At 41.1% G+C, this 20,007-nt stretch overlaps 1 protein-coding gene across 2 annotated transcripts in view; it reads left to right on the forward strand.

Annotated features, from left to right (window-relative positions):
• The first annotated feature begins 3,158 nt into the window (after positions 1 to 3,158).
• The window catches only part of LOC139220030 (disks large homolog 5-like), a 30,412-nt gene continuing 13,563 nt past the window's right edge, over positions 3,159 to 20,007 (forward strand). Inside the window, exons 1-15 of one of the 2 annotated variants that reach the window (XM_070852070.1) lie at positions 3,159 to 3,864; positions 9,579 to 9,647; positions 10,518 to 10,686; positions 11,060 to 11,203; positions 12,778 to 12,961; positions 14,283 to 14,539; positions 14,947 to 15,259; positions 15,993 to 16,223; positions 17,310 to 17,494; positions 17,603 to 17,728; positions 17,975 to 18,107; positions 18,242 to 18,366; positions 18,696 to 18,871; positions 19,057 to 19,160; positions 19,566 to 19,658. In XM_070852070.1, the coding sequence (XP_070708171.1) occupies positions 3,567 to 3,864; positions 9,579 to 9,647; positions 10,518 to 10,686; positions 11,060 to 11,203; positions 12,778 to 12,961; positions 14,283 to 14,539; positions 14,947 to 15,259; positions 15,993 to 16,223; positions 17,310 to 17,494; positions 17,603 to 17,728; positions 17,975 to 18,107; positions 18,242 to 18,366; positions 18,696 to 18,871; positions 19,057 to 19,160; positions 19,566 to 19,658 (2,607 nt within the window). In that variant the 5' untranslated portion in view covers positions 3,159 to 3,566. The remainder of the gene's footprint in view (positions 3,865 to 9,578; positions 9,648 to 10,517; positions 10,687 to 11,059; positions 11,204 to 12,777; positions 12,962 to 14,282; positions 14,540 to 14,946; positions 15,260 to 15,992; positions 16,224 to 17,309; positions 17,495 to 17,602; positions 17,729 to 17,974; positions 18,108 to 18,241; positions 18,367 to 18,695; positions 18,872 to 19,056; positions 19,161 to 19,565; positions 19,659 to 20,007) is intronic. The other variant, XM_070852071.1, reaches the window with a different exon arrangement.

Raw genomic sequence — 20,007 nt, forward strand, 5'->3', positions numbered from 1 at the left:
TCTCCTCTTAGATGAATTTTGATTTGATTTGAAAATGAAGCTCAAAGCATTTCTGAACTTGAGAGGTTTGAAATATGACTTTTGTTTTATTAATATTGATGTTTTTTTTGTTTTGTATGGTCATGTTGAAGAAAACTCCTAGCTCAAAGAATAAAAGTGAAAAGATCCGTAAATAAAGCAACTGATAAGCCAACACCTTATGAAAGGTTAGTTTCACAGATGGATTAAACATAATCTCAATGAAAAATCTAATTCTGTAAATCTATTGAGATAAGTCCACGTTTTACCTAAATTCATGTCCCCATCACTGACCTCTAGTGTTAATACTGTCTTATAGACAATCAGTAAAAGTAAGTATTGACCAAATTGTTGATTTGCAGTGGATTTTCTCCAATTTTTCGTCCAATGAGGAATGTGCGGTTAAGTGACATTTGGTTGCCAGGGACATAATCCCGCTTTAAACTTCATGAGTGCATATAAGCAAATTACAAACCGGAGGATTAGATGAACAACACATAATGAGATGTAGCAGCAGATATCACTATCCAGCCTGCAGAGCTGCACCCTGCACGGCTTGAGGTTCATCCGCTGATATTTGACAAAATAGGAGAATAAAACCTGTCCAACCTGTTCCTTTCAGTTGTGCATGCAGTCTGCATACATCCATCTGAAGAGGCTTTGAAGAGGAGCGTCACACTATCTGGCAGGAGACAACATAGTACTTAATGTTTTCACTGTGCAACAACAGCATCAGTTTTAAGGGTGTAAGAGCATCCAATTTTAATCTAGTGTGATGGTTTTAGGAATTTACATAATTCCTAAACATTCCAACTAGTTTTCTTGGTGAGCGCCAAATAGATTTTCCCTGCAGGAAAAGTAAATTAGTTGAGTTGTTACATAACCGCTTACATTGTTAAAGCTGTGCTAAACTTAAGTGGGGAAATGTATAGGCACACTGTGTACCGTATTAAGCTTTAAAGCCAGGCCCTGAGCGCTCCAGCTAGCTCCAAGTGAGAGTCACGCCGAAAACCCCTTAATGATATAAAGTACTGTCAGCAATTATGATAAATGAGCTCACAGCAGATTCCCACATTTAGCATCTCTACAGTTCAGCTGTTTGTACTGAGGCTCCGGATAAGCACATGTAGATAATCATGTATGTATTTCATTGTCTGCTGTTAGAGAATTTCTATCTTAAGGATATTGGCCTTACGTGACGTCTGTCTCCTTTGAGATTGGATGGATTATGTGGAGCAGAAGAAAGCTCATAGAGCAGCAGCGGCAGATGTGTCAGGGGACAATCCAGATGACAAACAGACAACTATACGATCTGGAGGTATACAATCTGCTCTAAAAATACATCAAAGCATGAAATAAAAGCAATTGGATTTCCCTCATGATAAGATAGTAGCCTGTTTTGAAGCGCATAACCCATATTCTGTATCAGAGACTGGATTCACTGGACAGATGAGACTTTGGCAAGCGAAGCCTAAATCAATAAATGCGTGATTTGTAATGCTGTTATATTAACATAACTGCCATAGAATCATCAGCTGAAAGAAAACACTGCATTTTTGAGAAGTACACATACATTTTACCCCGATGCCATGGGACTTCAACATGTAGGATGATGACCATTAACTTTTAATATCTGTAAGATGTCAACGAAATTGACATGTCATGAAAATATCATGACGCTACAGTCCAACAAAGTCACTGTTTACCATAACCAATACACACTCTGTCTGCCCCCTCTCTGTGTCCTACAGTGACAAAATATTAAACAATCATGAAGTACCATAACTTCAGCCAGCTGGTCATAATCACCAGAGTAAAGAAGATAATGAGGGGATCATTGCAACCATCCCCTAAAGGGAAGCAAAGCCTACGTGTGATGCTTCATCAAAGATTATAGCTTTAGTGTGGAAATGAATTGTGATCAGTTGAACCAAAGGGCGATTTCCCTCCTCAGACTGCTTCCTTTAATAACGTTTTAAGAGGCTCGAACATGTAAGAGAGTCCAGTATTTCACAAGAAAAATAGAGAAAATTCATTTAACAACTTAACTTATTCTTATGGCCTTCAGATCAAACTCTGAATTGGGAACCAGCTTCCCACAATACAAATACCATCTGTCTGACATTTTATCACACATACAGACGTAGACAAGAACAATGAGCAGCCCTGTAAAGCACTGGCACACTTTACATTTTCAGTGGAAATACTGAAATACTTGTCTCTGATTTCATGCTACTTTATATTTCTACTCCACAAGTGTTCAGAGGGAAAAATATTGTACTTTTTACTCCACTGCATATATTTTAGTTATTTTACAGATCAATATTTTTACACAAGACATATGATACACTTATTTAACAGCCTTTGATGCACTGTTATGGATTCAACTTCCCAACTCTATATAGCATTGTAAAAATGAGCCTTGACAAACTTCAGTAAAATGCTACTTACAAAATAATGTGTCAATAACAATAATCCAATAATACAATATAATATATGAAACACTCACAGGGGTCATTTTACTGTATAAACAGTACTATTACTTTTGATAATCTACTTAAGGCATATTTTGCTGATACTTCCATCATTATTTGAACACAGCAAACCTTCCATAATGTCCTAGACGATTATTCTGTGTGCACTGTTGGAGGAAGTAGCAACACTAAAGCAAAATAGAAGCAGGATTCTTGCATTCAACATTGCATTTGAGCAAAACTGCAAATATTAGCAATAAGAACATACTTTAATAAGTACAGAAAAAGCAAAACTCGCCCATTTCAAGGTCCATTTTAACAGCATGTGCATGACTTTAACGTTGCAGCTGGTCATTAACACGTTTTTATTATTTACTGTCAATCTTGACCTGCAAAATAACAACATGCGTCAAAGTAGTGGAGCAGACGTGCAACGCTGCAGTAAAAACGGAAGCATTTGACTTCTGCTTGAATAATGACCCTGTACTTTCCACAGCTGTCGGCAGGTAGAACTCCGTCTGACATTTTCTCCTAATGGGAGTCACAGCGGCGGGTAGCCAGGTGCGTCTCCGCACCAAGCCCCGCCCACCTTTACCTTAAATGTCCATTGCACGGAAACATGATTGGCACAGAGCTGCAGCTGCTCCAGAGCCGAGACATGGCGGAGTTAGTAGCCTGACACACACACACACACACAGAGAGAGAGCTGCTCAAGAGTTTTTAAAACACTTCCCAACATGTCCAAAGAAGTTGTTTTCAGGACGATAATGTCTTCGTAACGTAGCGGAGCGGCGCGTTAAGAGGCGAAGACGTGCTGTTTTTTTTTTTCTTATCGGAAGGAGGACGGAGCGGCGGTAGGGAAAATGTGTTGTCATCTTGGTGCAGTCAACAGCCTTGGGCAACAAATATGGCTACTTCTTGTGTATCCTTCAATTCGGGTTGAAAAGCGTCCCAACCGGGCCGAGCGGGACAGTTTCGGGGAGTCGCCGCAGTAGTTGCGAAGTGAAGTCGACCAGCGGGAAGATTAAGAAGCCGGATTTGTCCCCGAAGCCGACTTGGTTTTAAAGCGAAGAGATGGAGCCCAAGCATAAAGAGTTGTTGGAGAAGTGTTACCAGAACTTGGTGGAGTCGATAACAGATGCGGACCGAGTTGTGGATGTGTTGGCTCACTGCGGGACCCTCAGCCAGGCTGAGCGCTACGAGCTGGGACACAACTGCTCCTCCAGCCCGGAAAAAGTGGACCTCCTCCTGAAGATACTGATCAGTAAGGACGGAGACCATTTCGCAGAGTTTTGCACGGCCCTGGAGAAGACGCACCCTCACCTGCACTCTGTGCTGCTGAATGGCATCGGACCGGTGGATCATACAACTGGTAAGAAACCATAAGATAGAGGACTTAACTGGGATCTGGTCTACGTGATGAAGTGCGTGTATAAAAGTATGGAGGCTTTTCTAGTTTCTCATACTGATGCACAGTGTTTTGAATGACCAGTGTCCTGTATTGTGGTTATGATCCAACCTGTTTTCGATCATGCACTGAGCGTGATCTAACTAACATAATGGGTATCGACCATATGACAACTTGATGAAGGGCATGACTTTTCCTTTGGGCAAGAATAAAAGGAGGGAGAGAGAGAGAGAGAGAGAGAGAGAGAGGGCGACACAATCATGTGACCTGATGCTTATTTACACTCACACTACTGTGCTTGTTTCCTTTGCCATGTCACTAAAAGCTCAGCCTGCCAGCCTTTTGTGAAAGTATTTAATGGGCCTAAAAAGACTCAAACAATCAATGTAGTGACAGCAGGGCTGCCTGACTGTGTGTGTGTGTGTGTGTGTGTGTGTGTGTGTGTGTGTGTGTGTGTGTGTGTGTGTGTGTGTGTGTGTGTGTGTGTGTGTGTGAGAATCAATAACCCACTGTCAAAGTCAAATGAATGAGTGAAGAATTAGGCTTGTGTTAATGCACACGGTGCAGTGACTCACTTTAGAGTGATCTGGAGGAGAATGTATAGTGGACAATGAAAGATCTCGGTCTTGATACAAAACTAACACCTAACAGTAATTTTCGTTGCTTATTTTTCCTTGTTTGTCGTTTAGCTTACTTTATAATTAATTGAATTACTGTTTGATGATATGATGTAGACTATAAGAAGTAGTGGGGGGAAAATGCAAAATATCCCAAGTGACTTTTTTCAGATTGCCTCTTTTATCCAACAAACAATCCAAAACCTAAAGATAATCAGTTTGCTGTCACATAAGACGGAGAAATGCGGCAAATCCTTACAGTTGAGAAGCTTGACTTGGGAATATTTGGCATTCCTGACTTAAGCGATAAATCGTTTCAACGATATACATCTTGTTTTGTCGGAACTACAGGACAAAATCTCGTGATATTCAAATCCCAGCAAAATGTAGAAAAGCATCAAATCATCATATGTGAGAAAATGGAATCAGCTAATATAAAAATGATTGAAACAATTGATCATCAAAATTATAATCTGTATGTGAATTAACTAATCAATTTACTGTCTACCCATTGCAGCTCTTGTACTAAAGAACATTGAAAACAACCTTTAAATGTGAACAACAAGCTTTGCATTGAGTTCTTATTCTGCTGCACCGCACAGAAGGGCTGCTGAGTTTACAGTATATTTTGCACCATCACTTTATTTTTTTGTGCTAAACTGAGAAATGGCAGTACAACACAGACATTAGATCTGATGTTCCCCATTCACGCCCTTTAATATTTCACCCTTATCTAATCTTCTCGCTATCCGTGATTTTGTTTCTAAACACAAAAACAAACACCTTGTAGATGATAACAGTGATAACACTCATCTCAGCCTCTTGGCTAATTCTGTCAGGATGTATCTACTATTTATTTATGGATATATTTATTTATGCGTTTACTCTCCTCTGCAGTTCATTCACCCTGTTTGGTCACAAAGATCCGCCACCTTTCCCCACTCAGCCGTGTGTACCTCTAAATATGTTTTTCTGTCTCACAGCTAAATCCCAGAGCCACAGAAATGCTCCTGCTCTTTTTATGATGCTAATTCGTTTGTCAAAAATTTTGTTTATCACATCAACCACTAAACTCTTCATTCTGCAGTGTATATGTGTAGTACGCAGCAGCAGCAGCAGCAATGTATGCAGACTGGCACATAGTTGTTGCTCAGCACCTCTACAGCACCTTTGCATTTCAAAAACAATATTTGCATTGCTAGTTACTTAGTTCACTCTCAGTGCATCATGTCATGCTGAGCGAGGTGTTAATTATGCATTTATTCTGGCCTCATTATTTATAAGGGATCCAGAGCTGCAGAGTGAGTCCATTTTTCTAAGCTTTTCCATTTTTGCGCTGCATTTCACAATCGTGCACCGAGTCTAAAACTGAGCACTGATAGGCTTTCTGTTGCCGAAGAGACTTTTGCACATGAACATGTTCTGGGCTGGCCTTTTAGTCGTCTGGTGTAGTCTGCGGCTCCCTGTTGGTAGTCACACAGGACACAAATGGGCTGAGCCACTTTTTGCTACTGGGCAGACAGGTTCCTCCACTGCACAGCCAAAAGAAGAGCCTTTCCCCCATGAAAACACTAACTTGTTACAGCCTCTGTTTTAAAATGATATGCACAGTCAGCAGCCTCATGTAGCTACTCCCCACTCACCCAGAATCCCAAAGGGCAAGAGAGCAAGATCATCTTTGAAGTCAAAACAATGTTAACGAGTCAGAGATTCATTAGTTAACCCCAGCGGGCGCCCAAATGCCAACAACAGAGATGATAAATGTAGCCTATTGAAATTATCATTGAGCTTCAAGAATTTCACTGTGATGTAAATGTGATATGTGCCTATACAGTACTTTAAAAAGGTGTGTGTGTAAACAAAGATATTTTATGGTTTTACACAACCACAGCTCCAGGGTTTGACAGCAGAGACCCTTTGTTTACAGATTGTACTAACCTTTTCTTGGAGAACAATAACATAACTGCATATCATAAGGGTGCGTATCATGGCTGACGTATTCACTTGGCTGTGTGTGGCACTGCAAAATAAGACTGGATGTTGGGTAAAAGCAGAGTAAAGCACTTAATTTCTTGATAATTTACATGATTCTATAAAATGATTACATGATTCTAGAAATAAAAATATTTCATAGTTGTTTCATGCCCATGACTGAGCCTCGTTGGACTTCATATTTTGGTAGATTTCAAAGGGTATTTCTTTATACAAAAAAACAAGGCTAAGTGTCCACAGCCACGCTAGACTGAATGAGGTTATTATGTTTTAAGTATTCCAAACTGTAGGAAAGATAAACCAAAGTTTTGGACAGTTAATGAATTGATAATGGGGCTAGTTGAAAAGTCAGATGATCACCAGTTTACAAAGACAATTCATGTCTTTGCCAAACTGCATATTTAATGTTGTTGAGACATTTCCCTTTAAACCACTATTGCCAGCCTGCTGGTGGCAAATAGATTCATTACAGTAGGAAAAGCACCAATGTGAATAATTAGAGATAACTGAGGTCTGTGCACTGTAAGTTGTGCATGCTGTCTCACTGTCATGGGGACACTTAGCAAATAGAACGTTAACGTTATAAATAACGACTGTGCTTCTCCTACCATGACAAGTCAGAATCTCTGCAGTGAAAAAGGCCTATTTCATCACTACGGTAAATAATTTATTTGCACACATGTTACAAGGGTCAGATTTTCATTGCATATGAACACCAGCGAGTTCACATAACTTCATAATTTTAACCCTAGTTGGTTGTTTATCTTTGCAGAAAATGCCTGACTTCGGTTTTAAATGGTCCGTGCGCCCGAGATGAATTCACAGAGATCAGTTGAATTATCTTTCCCAGTGTATGTTTTATTTCAGAATCAGATATACTTAATTTATCCAGGGGGGGGGGGATTTGGGCATTGCAGTTGCTCTGATACAGAGAAACGCAGGACGTACAATAAACTACAGAATATATACAATAAATAAGAATAAAATAATTTATAACTATAAAATGCAGATTATTGCTCAGATGAGTTTTTTTCAATGCACAACTGTTTTTCAGTACTCCCCTAAAGTAGATGCCTGATGAATAGGACAATTTGCCTCATCAGGGGACACTTCCGTAAGCTGTTGGATCAATGAATAACAAAATGTGACCTTTTGTAGACTTGTACAGAATAAAAACTGTCTTTTACACTTGAACGATATAAGTTATTGTGGAGCTGTCATGTCTGAGTAAGACCATGAGCTGATTTTCACGGACACGGCTCAGTATTCAGCGTTTTCTCAGTCAATACCAGTGGAGAAGAGGGCCAGATGTGATTTTAGATGGTATCAGGACTTAGTTCTGGGGCTCCTGTTTTCAGCTTTGAGAGTTTTAATGCAGGTCAGAACATTTCTACCAAGTAGCCGTGACTTTAGAAAAGCGATCATCCTAAATGAGACACTTGAGTGGTGCGGGTCAGACCCGCAGTGAGGTCCAGGTCACATGACTTCCACAGAGCAGAAAAGTGAGTGAGCTATGACACTGTGAACCTTGCCCATTGAGACACTCTCTGCTCAAACAGAGTCATGGGAAACTTAAGCTAGAGCGAGAACAAAGAGAGCTTGATCCATGGGATGCCACGGTTCCTGAGGCACATCAGCCTCAGCCTTTTTTTTTTTTCTTCTTTCAGTCCTTCGCTGGGAAAAAGAGGGGTGAGCCACGTTAGCTGGGCTCCTTCCAGTCTTAATCAAACTCATAGTCTCCTTTAGCTAGTGGGAGCGCAGCCAGCCGGGGATTGATTTAGAGTACTGAGACGTGGGTAAATAGAATCGTTTGTCATGCTCCCGCTCCGAGTCGAGCACTAGACTTTACATCAGGGGTGGAAGTTGCTGATTTAACTGAACTATAAGCTGCTCGTCCCAAGGCCAAGTTGGATCTCAGTAAATGTGCACTGCTGGGCTGTTTTGATCAAAAATGTGTGCAGTCTGTTAAACATTTTAAGCATCACTGAAATTCCTTTTTTTTCTGGCACACTTAAAGGAGGAAATGTGTGGCGATACGATTTAGATTCACATTTGATGAAGAGAGTAAACGACCGCTTAATTGATACTGGATTTTTTAGGCTGTTATCGATATTTGATACTAATGGCAATGACCGATACATCTGATGAAGAGACATCAGCCAATAGTCATTATTGTGCCACTGTTTTGGAGCTGAAACCATGAACTGATTAATAAACCAGTTTATCCATGGAAATGTAATATGCAACTGTTTTTATAGTCATTTAAAAGTTTTGAAGTACATATTTTGCAAGCTAAAAGCCAAACATGCTGGTTCCAGCTTCAGCTTATGTGACAGAACTGACTCACCTAAGGTTTTGGACTGTTGGCCCAACAAAACTACAAATTTAATGTCATCACATGAGCTTATATAAGCATGAGTGGCATTTTCCCAGTAAAAAAATAATCATCACGTTAAACAATAATGAAGGTAGATGCAGCCGTGTTTGACATTTCTGCACTGCAATTTCTTTCTTACTTCGTCGGCTGTATATACACAGATAGGTCTGCAAGAAGCTAACGTTGCTCTAGCTTTTGTCTCCAACTTTGGTGCCCACTAGTAGAATCAAAAGACAAAAATGTCTCAACTTTCTACATACTGCACAAGATTTCTATAACACTTACAGTGCTGTTCTGAGGCTTCCTTTCTGTACAGTTAATTATGAATCACTGTCTGCTATAAAAGAAGGGGCTTTCACAGGGGGGAATTGTGTGATGTTGTCAGAGGAGATAAAAGGAGAAGCTCTGAGGCTGCAGCCTCTTTGGGGCCCTGGCTAGTCAGTATTCAAGCTCCCTGCCCAACTGATAATTAGCCACACACTGCTGTCAGCCCACAGGCCCGTCATCCCAAGTTGGGGAAAGTCCCACCTTATTATGCCTCCAGCTGGCCTTTTTTCAGTAAAGGCCCCTGAATGTAACCTAAGCCACGGAGCCTTGATGTACCATACAATGCTGGAGATAATCATCTTACTATAATGCAGACACGGTCGAGTACACTCACAGCTGACTTTAATGTTTTGTTCGCCTCGCAGGGTCCACTTACAGCATCTTGTCGACCATGCCGTCGGACTCGGAAAGCAGCAGCTCTCTCAGCAGCTTAGGTGAGTGTGGTGCTCATGGTGGTGTTCAGGTGTCGGGTATAGACATGTCAAAAAAGAACATTATCTTCCTGGAAAGGAAAAAAAAAAAAAGACAACCAGTATGTTCAAAGGAACCAACCTTAGAACAGATATTTGTCACATAATAGTCAGTCATTGGTCGCCGCCTGTTTAGACTCTGAGCACATGCAAGTGATTACACAGATGTGAGAAGGATTTAGAAACCCTCTACCCCCAAACACACACACACACACACACACACACACACACACACACACACACACACACACACACACACACACACACACACACACACACACACACACACACAGACCTGTTTAAATTACTCATTCTCTGAGGAAGAGAGGATTTGACTGGTCCATGCCACTGAAAGGAAAACAGAACGGGGGATTTCTGTGATATTCACATGTTCTGTGGTTAATGAGTACAACAATGAGGTAGAGAAGTAGAATATTAAACTGACTTTGGCGGCAAAAACGTAACCGATGATTAAAAATGATACAGTAAGATAATGATTAAGGTGTTTTCTCGTTACGTATCATAAATGAATGTGTAAAGCTGCAACAAAGAGCTCTTGCTTATGATTAGTTATATATTTAGACTAAGTCAGTTCAGTCTGAGATTCTGGGAGTTGTGCAAGAACACTAGTCCTTTGTCTTTTGTGAGTGTTTTCACTTTGTCTTTCTGGTCTGCAAGCTTTCAGTACAAAGTTGAAGAGAAAGAACTGGAGTTTTGTGAAAGCACACAACATTTTAATCCATTAGCCTTAGTGAGCATTTTAAAGAAACTAACAACCCCATCAGTTGAGCTTTGGAACGGCACATGCCTCCAGTGACATGCTGACTCGCACAGGTACGCCTGGTCAAGCCTCCTCCCCTCCGCCCGCCCACATGGACAGCCACCAGGTGAACGAGAAGATGGAGACGGTTCTGTTCCAGCTCAGACATGTCACCCGCGAGAGGGACGAGCTTCGTAAACGTCTGGCGCTCTCTTCACCTGGAACTACCTTCGATGACTGCAGGTACTGTTCTGATCTCATGCACCCAAGTGCCTGTTTTCCAAAACAAACATTGACAGAAAAGCGCAGTGATCCCGTGTATACCTGCACTCTGTGAATAGAGGCATTTTGCCTTGTTCAGCTTTTACAAGCAACAAAAACCAAGTGGGCTAAGGCCTTACGTGACACAAAATTGTTTTAGAATATGCTCAACTCTGTAAAACATGGCGTATGCATACAATTTTAATGATGCCTCTCTTCCCTTGTGTCCCATAAGCACAAAGTTAGTAAGATGTTTATCGCGCTCTTGCTTCTCTCATCCTCCCATGTGGCGTTTTACTGTCTCAGTTATGATGCATCACAATTTTGTCTCCTGTCTTCCCTCTCTGTGAAATAGACCAAACTCAAAAGCAGGTCATGACTACGAGCGTCTGAAGCTTCAGTGCATGAAGGCGATGGCAGACCTGCAATCCCTGCAGAACCAGCACAGCACCACCCTTAAGAGGTGCGAGGAGGCTGTGAAGAAAGCAGACTTCTACCAGTGAGTGGAAAGCCTACTACAGGGCCTTTTTGTAAATTTTTTAACAGCCGGCACATTTGTGCTCTATGCATTCACGATAGCCTGCAGGGTTTTAGCTGGTATTCAGTTCTCCCTCTGACATATTCACAGCAGATTGCATTGAACAGATTTTATTTTTGCAAGTGTAATAGGGATGAAGCCTTTATACCAGTCCAAATGCTGATGAGTTAAGCCCTGAAAAAAAAAATCCCCACAGCCCTTCATCAATTTAATTTCATTTTTAAAAAAAGACTGTTTTTATTGTCTTCTTAGCGACATAAATCCTGAGTCGTCTTTTCAAACTGAAGGTTGAGAGCAGAGACTGATTTACTTCTCTATAAGTAATGCCCTTGAAGAGTTCATGCCAAAGCATGCTCTGTAATCATCATCATCATCATCTGAACCCAGTGTGCATGGCACGGCATCTGTGCCATCAGGATAATGTTACGAACAGAGCATTTGTTGTCCCTTGAAATAAGCTGTGAAGGGGGAGGCTGGTTCATTTGTGTGATTTAATGATGCCATACTGTCTCCAAAGTGTAGGGAACCAACATCTGGCCCCAATGCAAATGGACAGATGAAGGATTATTACCATGTTTAAGCCTCTCCTTCTGAACCCCGTTTGCACATCAGAGAAAGTCTTTATTTATTACGGTCCTGTCAGCCTCTGCACTTATCTGTTCACACTAAACACCATCCTCTGCGGGAGGGAAATCACATTCATGCCTGACCAGTGAATTGTACTTAGATCAATAAGTCACTTAACACGTAGGCAAGCATTAACACTGTAATCATGGAGGACTTTATTGGTCTTGTTTGGAATTTACGTTTACACTGTTGCCACTTAAGCAGTATATAAAAGCTGTTTTTACTGTTATATATCAGCATAAAACTTATTAGCATCTCTGAAGTGGCATGCAGACCTGAAAAGAAAAGTCTTGACTGCAATATTGAGTCAATACCAAAATATTACTGCGTCATTGTTCCAACAAACTACTGCATATTCGGGTGCATTAGAGAGTATGTTTAGACCACAAAGAGCTCTCTAGAAAACCAGAGTGAGCTTTAACTTGTTCATGGCTGTTTTAAATTTTGTCTGTTTAAATTCATTTGTAGAAAGTTATGTCTGAGTAGTACTGAAATGATTAGTTGATTGAAATTAAATTACAGTAATCGGTAATTTTCATAATCAGTTAATCATTTAAGTAGTTTATCGAGCAAAAGTGCCAAATGTTATGAGGTTGCAGCTTCTCTAAAATGAGGATTTGCTGCTATTGACTGTTTTATACTGTTGTAAACAATTGATCATACAAGCAAGCAACTTGAAGTTCATTTGGGCTCAGGAAACTTGTGGTGGACATTTTTCTTTTTTAATTCTTTCTGTAGAGTAAACGGTGCATTTAAAAGAACATAATATCTGCTAAATAATAGTTAATAGTTGAGTATTTGTTGGTCCGTGATTCACAAAACATAATGCCACACGTGCTGTAATGCTGATTTTAAACGTGGCTGGCAGTGCCCATGGTCTGATGGTGCTTGCTGTGGAATGTCCTCAGTACGCTGCACAGCCGTCTGGCCAGCGAGCATGCCCAGCTGAAAGAGGAGCTGGAGGCGGTGAGGCAGGACAACATCCAGCTGGTGAGGGAGCACAACCACCTGAAGCAGGCCTGCGAGGAGCTGAGGAGGCTGCATGATGACGACCAGAGAGAGGTGGCTGACATGAGGATGCTGCACCAGCAGGTACCGGTGGAGCTGGCAATCTTGTCCATGTTCATATTTATACAGCTACAGAAGAGAAAACGTATATTTTCACAAACAGGTGCACATTGTCTGCACACGCTGTATTATTCGCACACACGCAGTCCCATCTTCAACTGATTCAATCGTTTGGATCTTGGCATTTGAGACAGAAATCAATTTGTTTCTCTCTCTCTGTGACCATTACTTTCAAGACATCATTTAGAGAAATGGGGCCAGACAGGCTCGTCTTCCCATGTCTCCATCGATCAAAACGTTCTCTCAGATTAGACAAATGACTTAACCTGCATCTTTCACTGTTCCTCCGCCCGACTTATTTTCTAACTGCAGTCAGAAAGTCGAGAAAGAGAGACACATGCCTTATTGTCCTTAGAGCTCACGTCATCATTAGGTAAACTAATGTTCAGCGTCAGTCAAATTAGGAATCAAATTAGCTCAGTGATATCAGTCCAAAGTTGACCTTTTATTGTGCTGTAGTTAGATGCAAATGCTATGCTGTATGTATGTATGCTCTACATTCTGTGCTTTCGCTTTTGTGAAACATGTTGATTTGCCTTTTTGCCATTCTGTCCATAATTTGTATTGTGTGCTATAGTAATATACTAGAAAAAGAAAAATGCATGTCTGGAAATATGCGAGTATGTGCAGGAATTAGGTTAGAGGTAGAGGCAGCACATGGGCTGAGTAAATGTAATATTAGTTTAGCTCGTGAATTTACATTATTCCCACATATTTACTGCTCCAGTCCAGTTTACAACACAACGCACGGCAGAGCCACCCTTTCAACTGGTCTTGGTGCTGTTGTTCAAATGAACAGCTTTCAAAACAGAATAAACAAACCGAAGCAAACAGGCAAATGAACTATAGTTTGTTTGAACCCCAACAAACAAGTTAGGTGTGAAAGCGCAGGCAGTCGAAGATGCACCACCATTTCTGTGTTTGCTCATAAACATAACGCTCTGGTCTGCTATCTCAGCACACAGTGGAGGGTCTAAAGCCTTAGCTGATTACTTAAAAGATTAAGTTGCTTTTGTGTGCCAAGACACTGTTAACTTATATTTAAGACTTCATTATTTATATTAAAGCTAACCTGAATTATGAATGTAAAAGGAATTGAATAAAGCAATGGTGAATGGCCAAACCTCTTCCGTAATTGTAATAATTCTACTGTAATGCTCATCTATTGCATTGTTTGACGGCTTCCTTTTTGTCCGCATTTAAATGCACCACGCGTGTGGATGAAACGAGCAGTCCCATTGTACCCCTCTAACTCAGTGAAGCACCTGAATGATGTCATTTCCAGGTGATGAGAGAGGGGTCATCTGATGTCCTCAACAAGCTGTATGACACAGCTGTGGATAAGTTAGAGGCCATGAAGAGTGACTACGAGGCTCTGAGGAAGCGCTACAACGAGAAGACAGCCAATCACAACGCAGACCTGAGCCGTCTGGACCAGGCTGACGAGGAGAACCACCGGCTGCAGAAACAGCTGGACATGCTGCTGAAGCAGAGAGATGCAGCCATCCACTATCAGCAGCAGTACTCCTCGTCTATAAGAAGGTAAAGACGGAAATATCACGGACACACAAAACCAGCAGCACTAGAAGCTACACACACACACACACACACATACAGCAGCTGTAAAAAGTCTAATGATTAACAGCAGTTGCTACAAACTTTGCTACAAACTCAGTACTTGAGTTTAATGCCAAGGTCAAATCTGCACAGTACTTAAAACATTCTTAATCCAAGGCAGATGAAGCTTTGCAGACTGGCAGATGCTTTCTCATGTTAGCGTTTCCTTTATGATGCTGAGATTTAAAGCCTGGTCACTTGCTGTTTTTCCGTGTCTGTGTTTTTATTGGTTCTATTTTAACGTTTTCTAGCACAACTCAGAAAATATTTATCTGCAAGAGTGACCATTTACAAAGAGCTGTAAAACCCAATGCATTCCCTATATGGCACAGGTTTGACAACACACAGCAAGAACTGTCCAAGGCCTCAGCCCAGAACAAGGAGCTGCAGCGGGAGATGGAGCGGCTGCAGTCGGAGACGACACGGCTGAAGACCCAGCAGCTCAAGGCAGTGAAAGACTGTGAGAAGTACAAGGAGGAGCGGGACTCTGTGATCAGCGAGTATCGCCTTATCATGAGCGAGCGGGACCAGGTGATCAAAGAGGTGGACAGGCTTCAGACCGGGCTAGAGGTGGCAGAGGCGAAGCTGAAGAACTCTTCCTCAGAGAGGCGGGTGGCCAACGAGGAGCTGGAGGCTCTCCGACAGGTAATAGCCGAATCAAGGGCTCCTTTAGTCACTTGTTAAGAATTACATTAACTTAAACATTTTACATCAAGGGCTGGGAGAGAGTTAGTTCTGTATGGATCACTGACTTGTTGAATCATATCTATAAAATACATTAATTTCATGATCGTTCAGATTTACAAGGCTACATCTGCTGTCTGTGGAAAATAATCAAAGTAAACCCGCTGATGAAGAATAACTTATTGAATAACATCTGTGTTCCAAATCTATCGACTTTAGTTGAGCTGGTTTTAGCTGTTGTCGTCATTCACTTTGAGAAAACCCAGAACTTATTTAGGCTGGCCAAAAAGTAATCGTGTGAAATTGTTGGTAGGCTGTAGTTCAGGCCGACAAAGAAAAATGTGCAATGCAAAGTGACGGTGAAGAGTTGCTTAAGCAAAAAAAAAAAAGTCTTTGTAATCCTCAGTTCTTCACCTAATAATAGAAAGTCTGTGTCACTAGTGCCTTTTTGTTCCATGAGTAAGATTTTAATGATCGCCAAGGGGTAAATCCAGTGTCACAGCTGCACAAGAAAGAGGCCAAAGATACAGGTACACATAAGAAGAAGAAACAATACAAAATAAAGCCATATTTAAAAAAGACTTTAGACATCGCAATTCCCATCAGAATTTTAAGTAAACACTTTATGTATCAGAGTGACACAGAAATTCAGAAAATTTTGTATTTTCCCACTTCATCCACTTGTGACATGAAGGAGCTGACCTCGGCACTGGTGGACAGGGACCGGGCCATCTGTGACAAGAACGAGCTGCTGGAGAAATACTGCCACGAGGTGAAGGACAAGGCCGAGGCCCAGAAAGAGTTGAGCCAGGCCTGCAAGGACATCGAGACGGTGCGCGAGGAGAGAGACGTGGCCCGCAAGGAGAGGACCGAGGCCATCATCCAGAGGGACCAGCTGCTGCGAGAGTATTACCAGGCCAGACAGGTAGCCAGACAGACGGGAGATTTATCATTACAAGTGGAGGGATTGATTCATTCCTCTGACAATAATCCCTTCATCCCATCTCATATAGTAGTAGTAAATGTTTTTTTTTTTCAACAGCTGGCAGGCTTCCACGCATTGATTTTGTAGAGAAACGTGTGTATCACCATTTCAGTGTGATTGTCAGATTAATTGCAATGAAAGTGCTGCGATTCCTGCATTAGGAAATTACCAGCAATTACAGTGAAAAGGCTCTCTGACTTAATTATCCATTTCTGGTGCAGTGCAGTTTTCTTGTGCACTTCAAAGTCAAACAGGAGTACAGTAAAGTCTAATGGAATTAATTTAGCTATGGTCTTAATTAATGCTCTCACTACACTCCGCAGTCTCCCTGCTGTACAGCTATTTGGAGAGAGAGAGAGACTGAGCGAGCATGTTCCACAGATACAGCTGCAGACTCTCAGTGACACAAAAACTTGATATACTATATCAGACCGGCTTCAAACCACACTACCTAATCCAATGTATGACTGTTGCGCCTCAGGCTACCTTTACAAGATGTCATGGGTGGATGTGCATTTCGCCATCGGAAAATGCATGGGGCTTCATTGGTGTCGATGTACTACCTTTTATATACAAGTTAGGAAATGAAAAATGATCCCTGAAGTCCAGTTTGAGCACTACAGCATTGGATTTGGATAATTAACATGCCAAAACACTGCACAGTGGCTGATAATGCCACAAAATAAGATTTTACTCTTTGCTTAGTTAACCTTGACAATAATTTTATCTACCAGGAATATGTTTACATATACAGTTTTTTTTTTTTTTTTTTGATTGTAATGAATTGCCCCGTAATGTTGAATTGTATTGCAGCAAAAGGTGTGTGTAAACCCCTGCTGAGCCAGTGCTGTGGTCTCCTTCACATTAATAAGGATGCTAATGTCAGGATGGGAACAGCCTCAAGTGTCTCATACATACGTTGGGTTAAATATATTTGTTTCGTGTTTAAATGCATGTTAATGGGAGAAAGGAAAAGCAATGTAAACGTGTCTATCATAACACCAATTTTTCCTACAACTCCCCCAGAAACAAGACTCTGCCACCCTGGACATGGAACGTGCCAACAAGGAGATCGAGATGCTTAGGAAGCAGTACGAGGCCATTTCTCAGGAGCTGAAGGAGGCTCTGCAGGAGGCCGAGGTGGCCAAGTGTCGACGGGACTGGGCCTTTCAGGAGAGGGACAAGATAGTGGCGGAGAGGGAGAGCATACGGTAAGGAGTGCGTTCAAAAGATGTCTGTTGTGTGGAAATAAGACTTGGACGGAAATAGACTTGTTTACATTTTGTGTGATGCCTCATGAAAACGTGTGCATCTGTCAGCACGCTGTGTGACAACCTGAGGCGAGAGAGGGACAGAGCTGTGAGTGATCTGGCAGATGCTCTGAGGAATCTGGATGACATGAGGAAACAAAAGAACGACGCTGCACGGGAACTCAAAGAACTAAAGTGAGTCATTCCTCCACACTTCATTTAATGTCCCTGCCAGGCTCATGCCATCTTCTGCACTATTTTAAGCTTAAAACTTTTTAAAAACTTTTTTTTCAACTCGTTTTGTGGATCCAGAATGTAGATTTTATACCAGATCTTGTGTGCCACCGAGTGGAGGAATAATGTCACTGACTGAGCAAGTTCAGATTACTTCCAAAGGTGACTGTACTTATTTAAGAGCAACACGTTTTATGTTTCCTGCAGAGAAAAGATGGAGGACCAGTTAGAAAAGGAAGCAAGGTTTCGTCAGCTAATGGCTCACAGCTCGCATGATTCAGCCATTGACACAGACTCAATGGAGTGGGAAACGGAAGTTGTAGAATTTGAGAAGCACAGAGTAAGAAACATTGCAACCCTTATTTATTTTTTAGATGCATGTTCAGTAAACTATCTTTAACCGAGCCAAATTTTAATGTACAATCAAACTGTAACTAAATGTATTATGGTTTTTTTTTTTTTTTTTTTGTTCAGGACATGGATTTGAAAGCACTTGGGTTTGATATTGCTGAAGGGGTAAATGATCCTTATTTACCAGGAGATTGTGGCATATTTGTCAGTAAAGTGGATAAAGGAAGTATTGCTGAAGGAAGATTAAGGTAAATGACTCACTGCTTCGCCACCTCGGTAAATAGAGCAAATTTTATTGTCATTATATATCACTTAGAAATTTTCTTTATCCGGGATGTTTGAAGAACATAAACCTGTTTCACCCTATTTAATAAGATAAAACTGCTCAGTGCAGTGTAGTTACCTGAATTAAATATTGTCTAAAGTTAGAAAAGTTTCCTTACTTGATTCAGATCCGTTGATGGTCGGAACTGAAGAAGGATTGAGATCCAATATCCAGGCCTACATTTTATTTTTGTCCTTGTTCTCTTTTGGAGGCTTAGATTAATTGAACCATTCCTCTGTTCTCTCTGCGCAGGGTTAACGATTGGTTGTTGAAAATAAATGATGTGGACCTGACCAATAAGGACAGGAAGCAGGTGATCAAAGCGGTGCTTAGCGGTGAGGGAGTGATCAATATGGTGGTTCGCAGAAGGAAGTCACTTGGAGGACGGATCATCACCCCCATCCAGATAAACATGGCTGGACACAAAGGTCAGCTTCAAGCTCCAGTTAAGAGAAAAACTGTAGAACTGCAAATGTAAATAGTTAATGTTTTTGTCTGTGTATTTTGTGTCTTTTATGATAAATGCTGGATAAATGTAATGAAATGAACATAATATTGAACGGGATTTCTGACATTGTCTTCTTTTTTTTTTTTTTTTTTTTTTTTTTTACAGACAGTGGCATAGGTCTGGAAAGTGGACTGTTTGTTGCCACTTTGGCCCCTGGCAGTCCTGCTGCCAGAGACTGCACTCTTACTGTTGGGGATAGACTGTTAGCTGTGAGTATCCTGCCTAAACTTACATGACAGGAGATGATGCCACGAGACGTTGGCTTGTAGTGCCCTCTGCTGACCACAAGCATGTTGAGTTTAAAGGAACACATGATAGCTACTCTTCAACTGAACATATACTGAATAGCTTCTGCTAGTGTCAAATTTGGAAAAAGCAAAATATTATATTCTCCTCCATCTCTTTTAAGCATTGCAGTTTAGTGTCCATCAACGACACACTCAAAAGTCAAGCAGATGTACTCTGCATGCTGCAGTCTTTGAGAATGCAAAGTAAAAGAAACATACATGCTTGGTGAACTTTATAGTTCCCTCACATGCTTCTGCAGGGACAGTGACACATTCATTATGTTGTCTGTGGAGGCAAGTTATGATCTGCGTTTTTGTCCACTACAGATCAATGGAATTACACTCGATAACAAGTCGCTCTCTGAATGCGAGTCTCTGCTGAGGAACTGCCGCGATTCTCTCAGCATCTCCCTTATGAAGGTACACACACATACACCACACCACAGAGAGAGAGTGCAACTCATCTATGATGTAGACCCAACCAAAATAGACCCTGTAGAAGCCAGAAAGTGGAGTGCTACACATGATTAATGATTAATTTATGAATTGTTTAGAGACAAAAAGGTAAATTCCACTGATGAAAAGTCTACTGAATGAATGTGAGGAAGGTTTTTAGCTTATTTATCTGTAGCTTTTTGCATGTGTCTCATTAACTGTGGTGAATTATCACTTTCACATCCCACTGTGAGTCACTGAGTTGTTTGCAAAGATGATCTTTATGCTTTCATTTGTTGTTGTTTAAAAAAAAAAAAAGAAGTATAATATAATA

This window comes from Pempheris klunzingeri, chromosome 20 (genome assembly GCF_042242105.1).
Source record: "Pempheris klunzingeri isolate RE-2024b chromosome 20, fPemKlu1.hap1, whole genome shotgun sequence".
NCBI lineage: Eukaryota > Metazoa > Chordata > Actinopteri > Acropomatiformes > Pempheridae > Pempheris > Pempheris klunzingeri.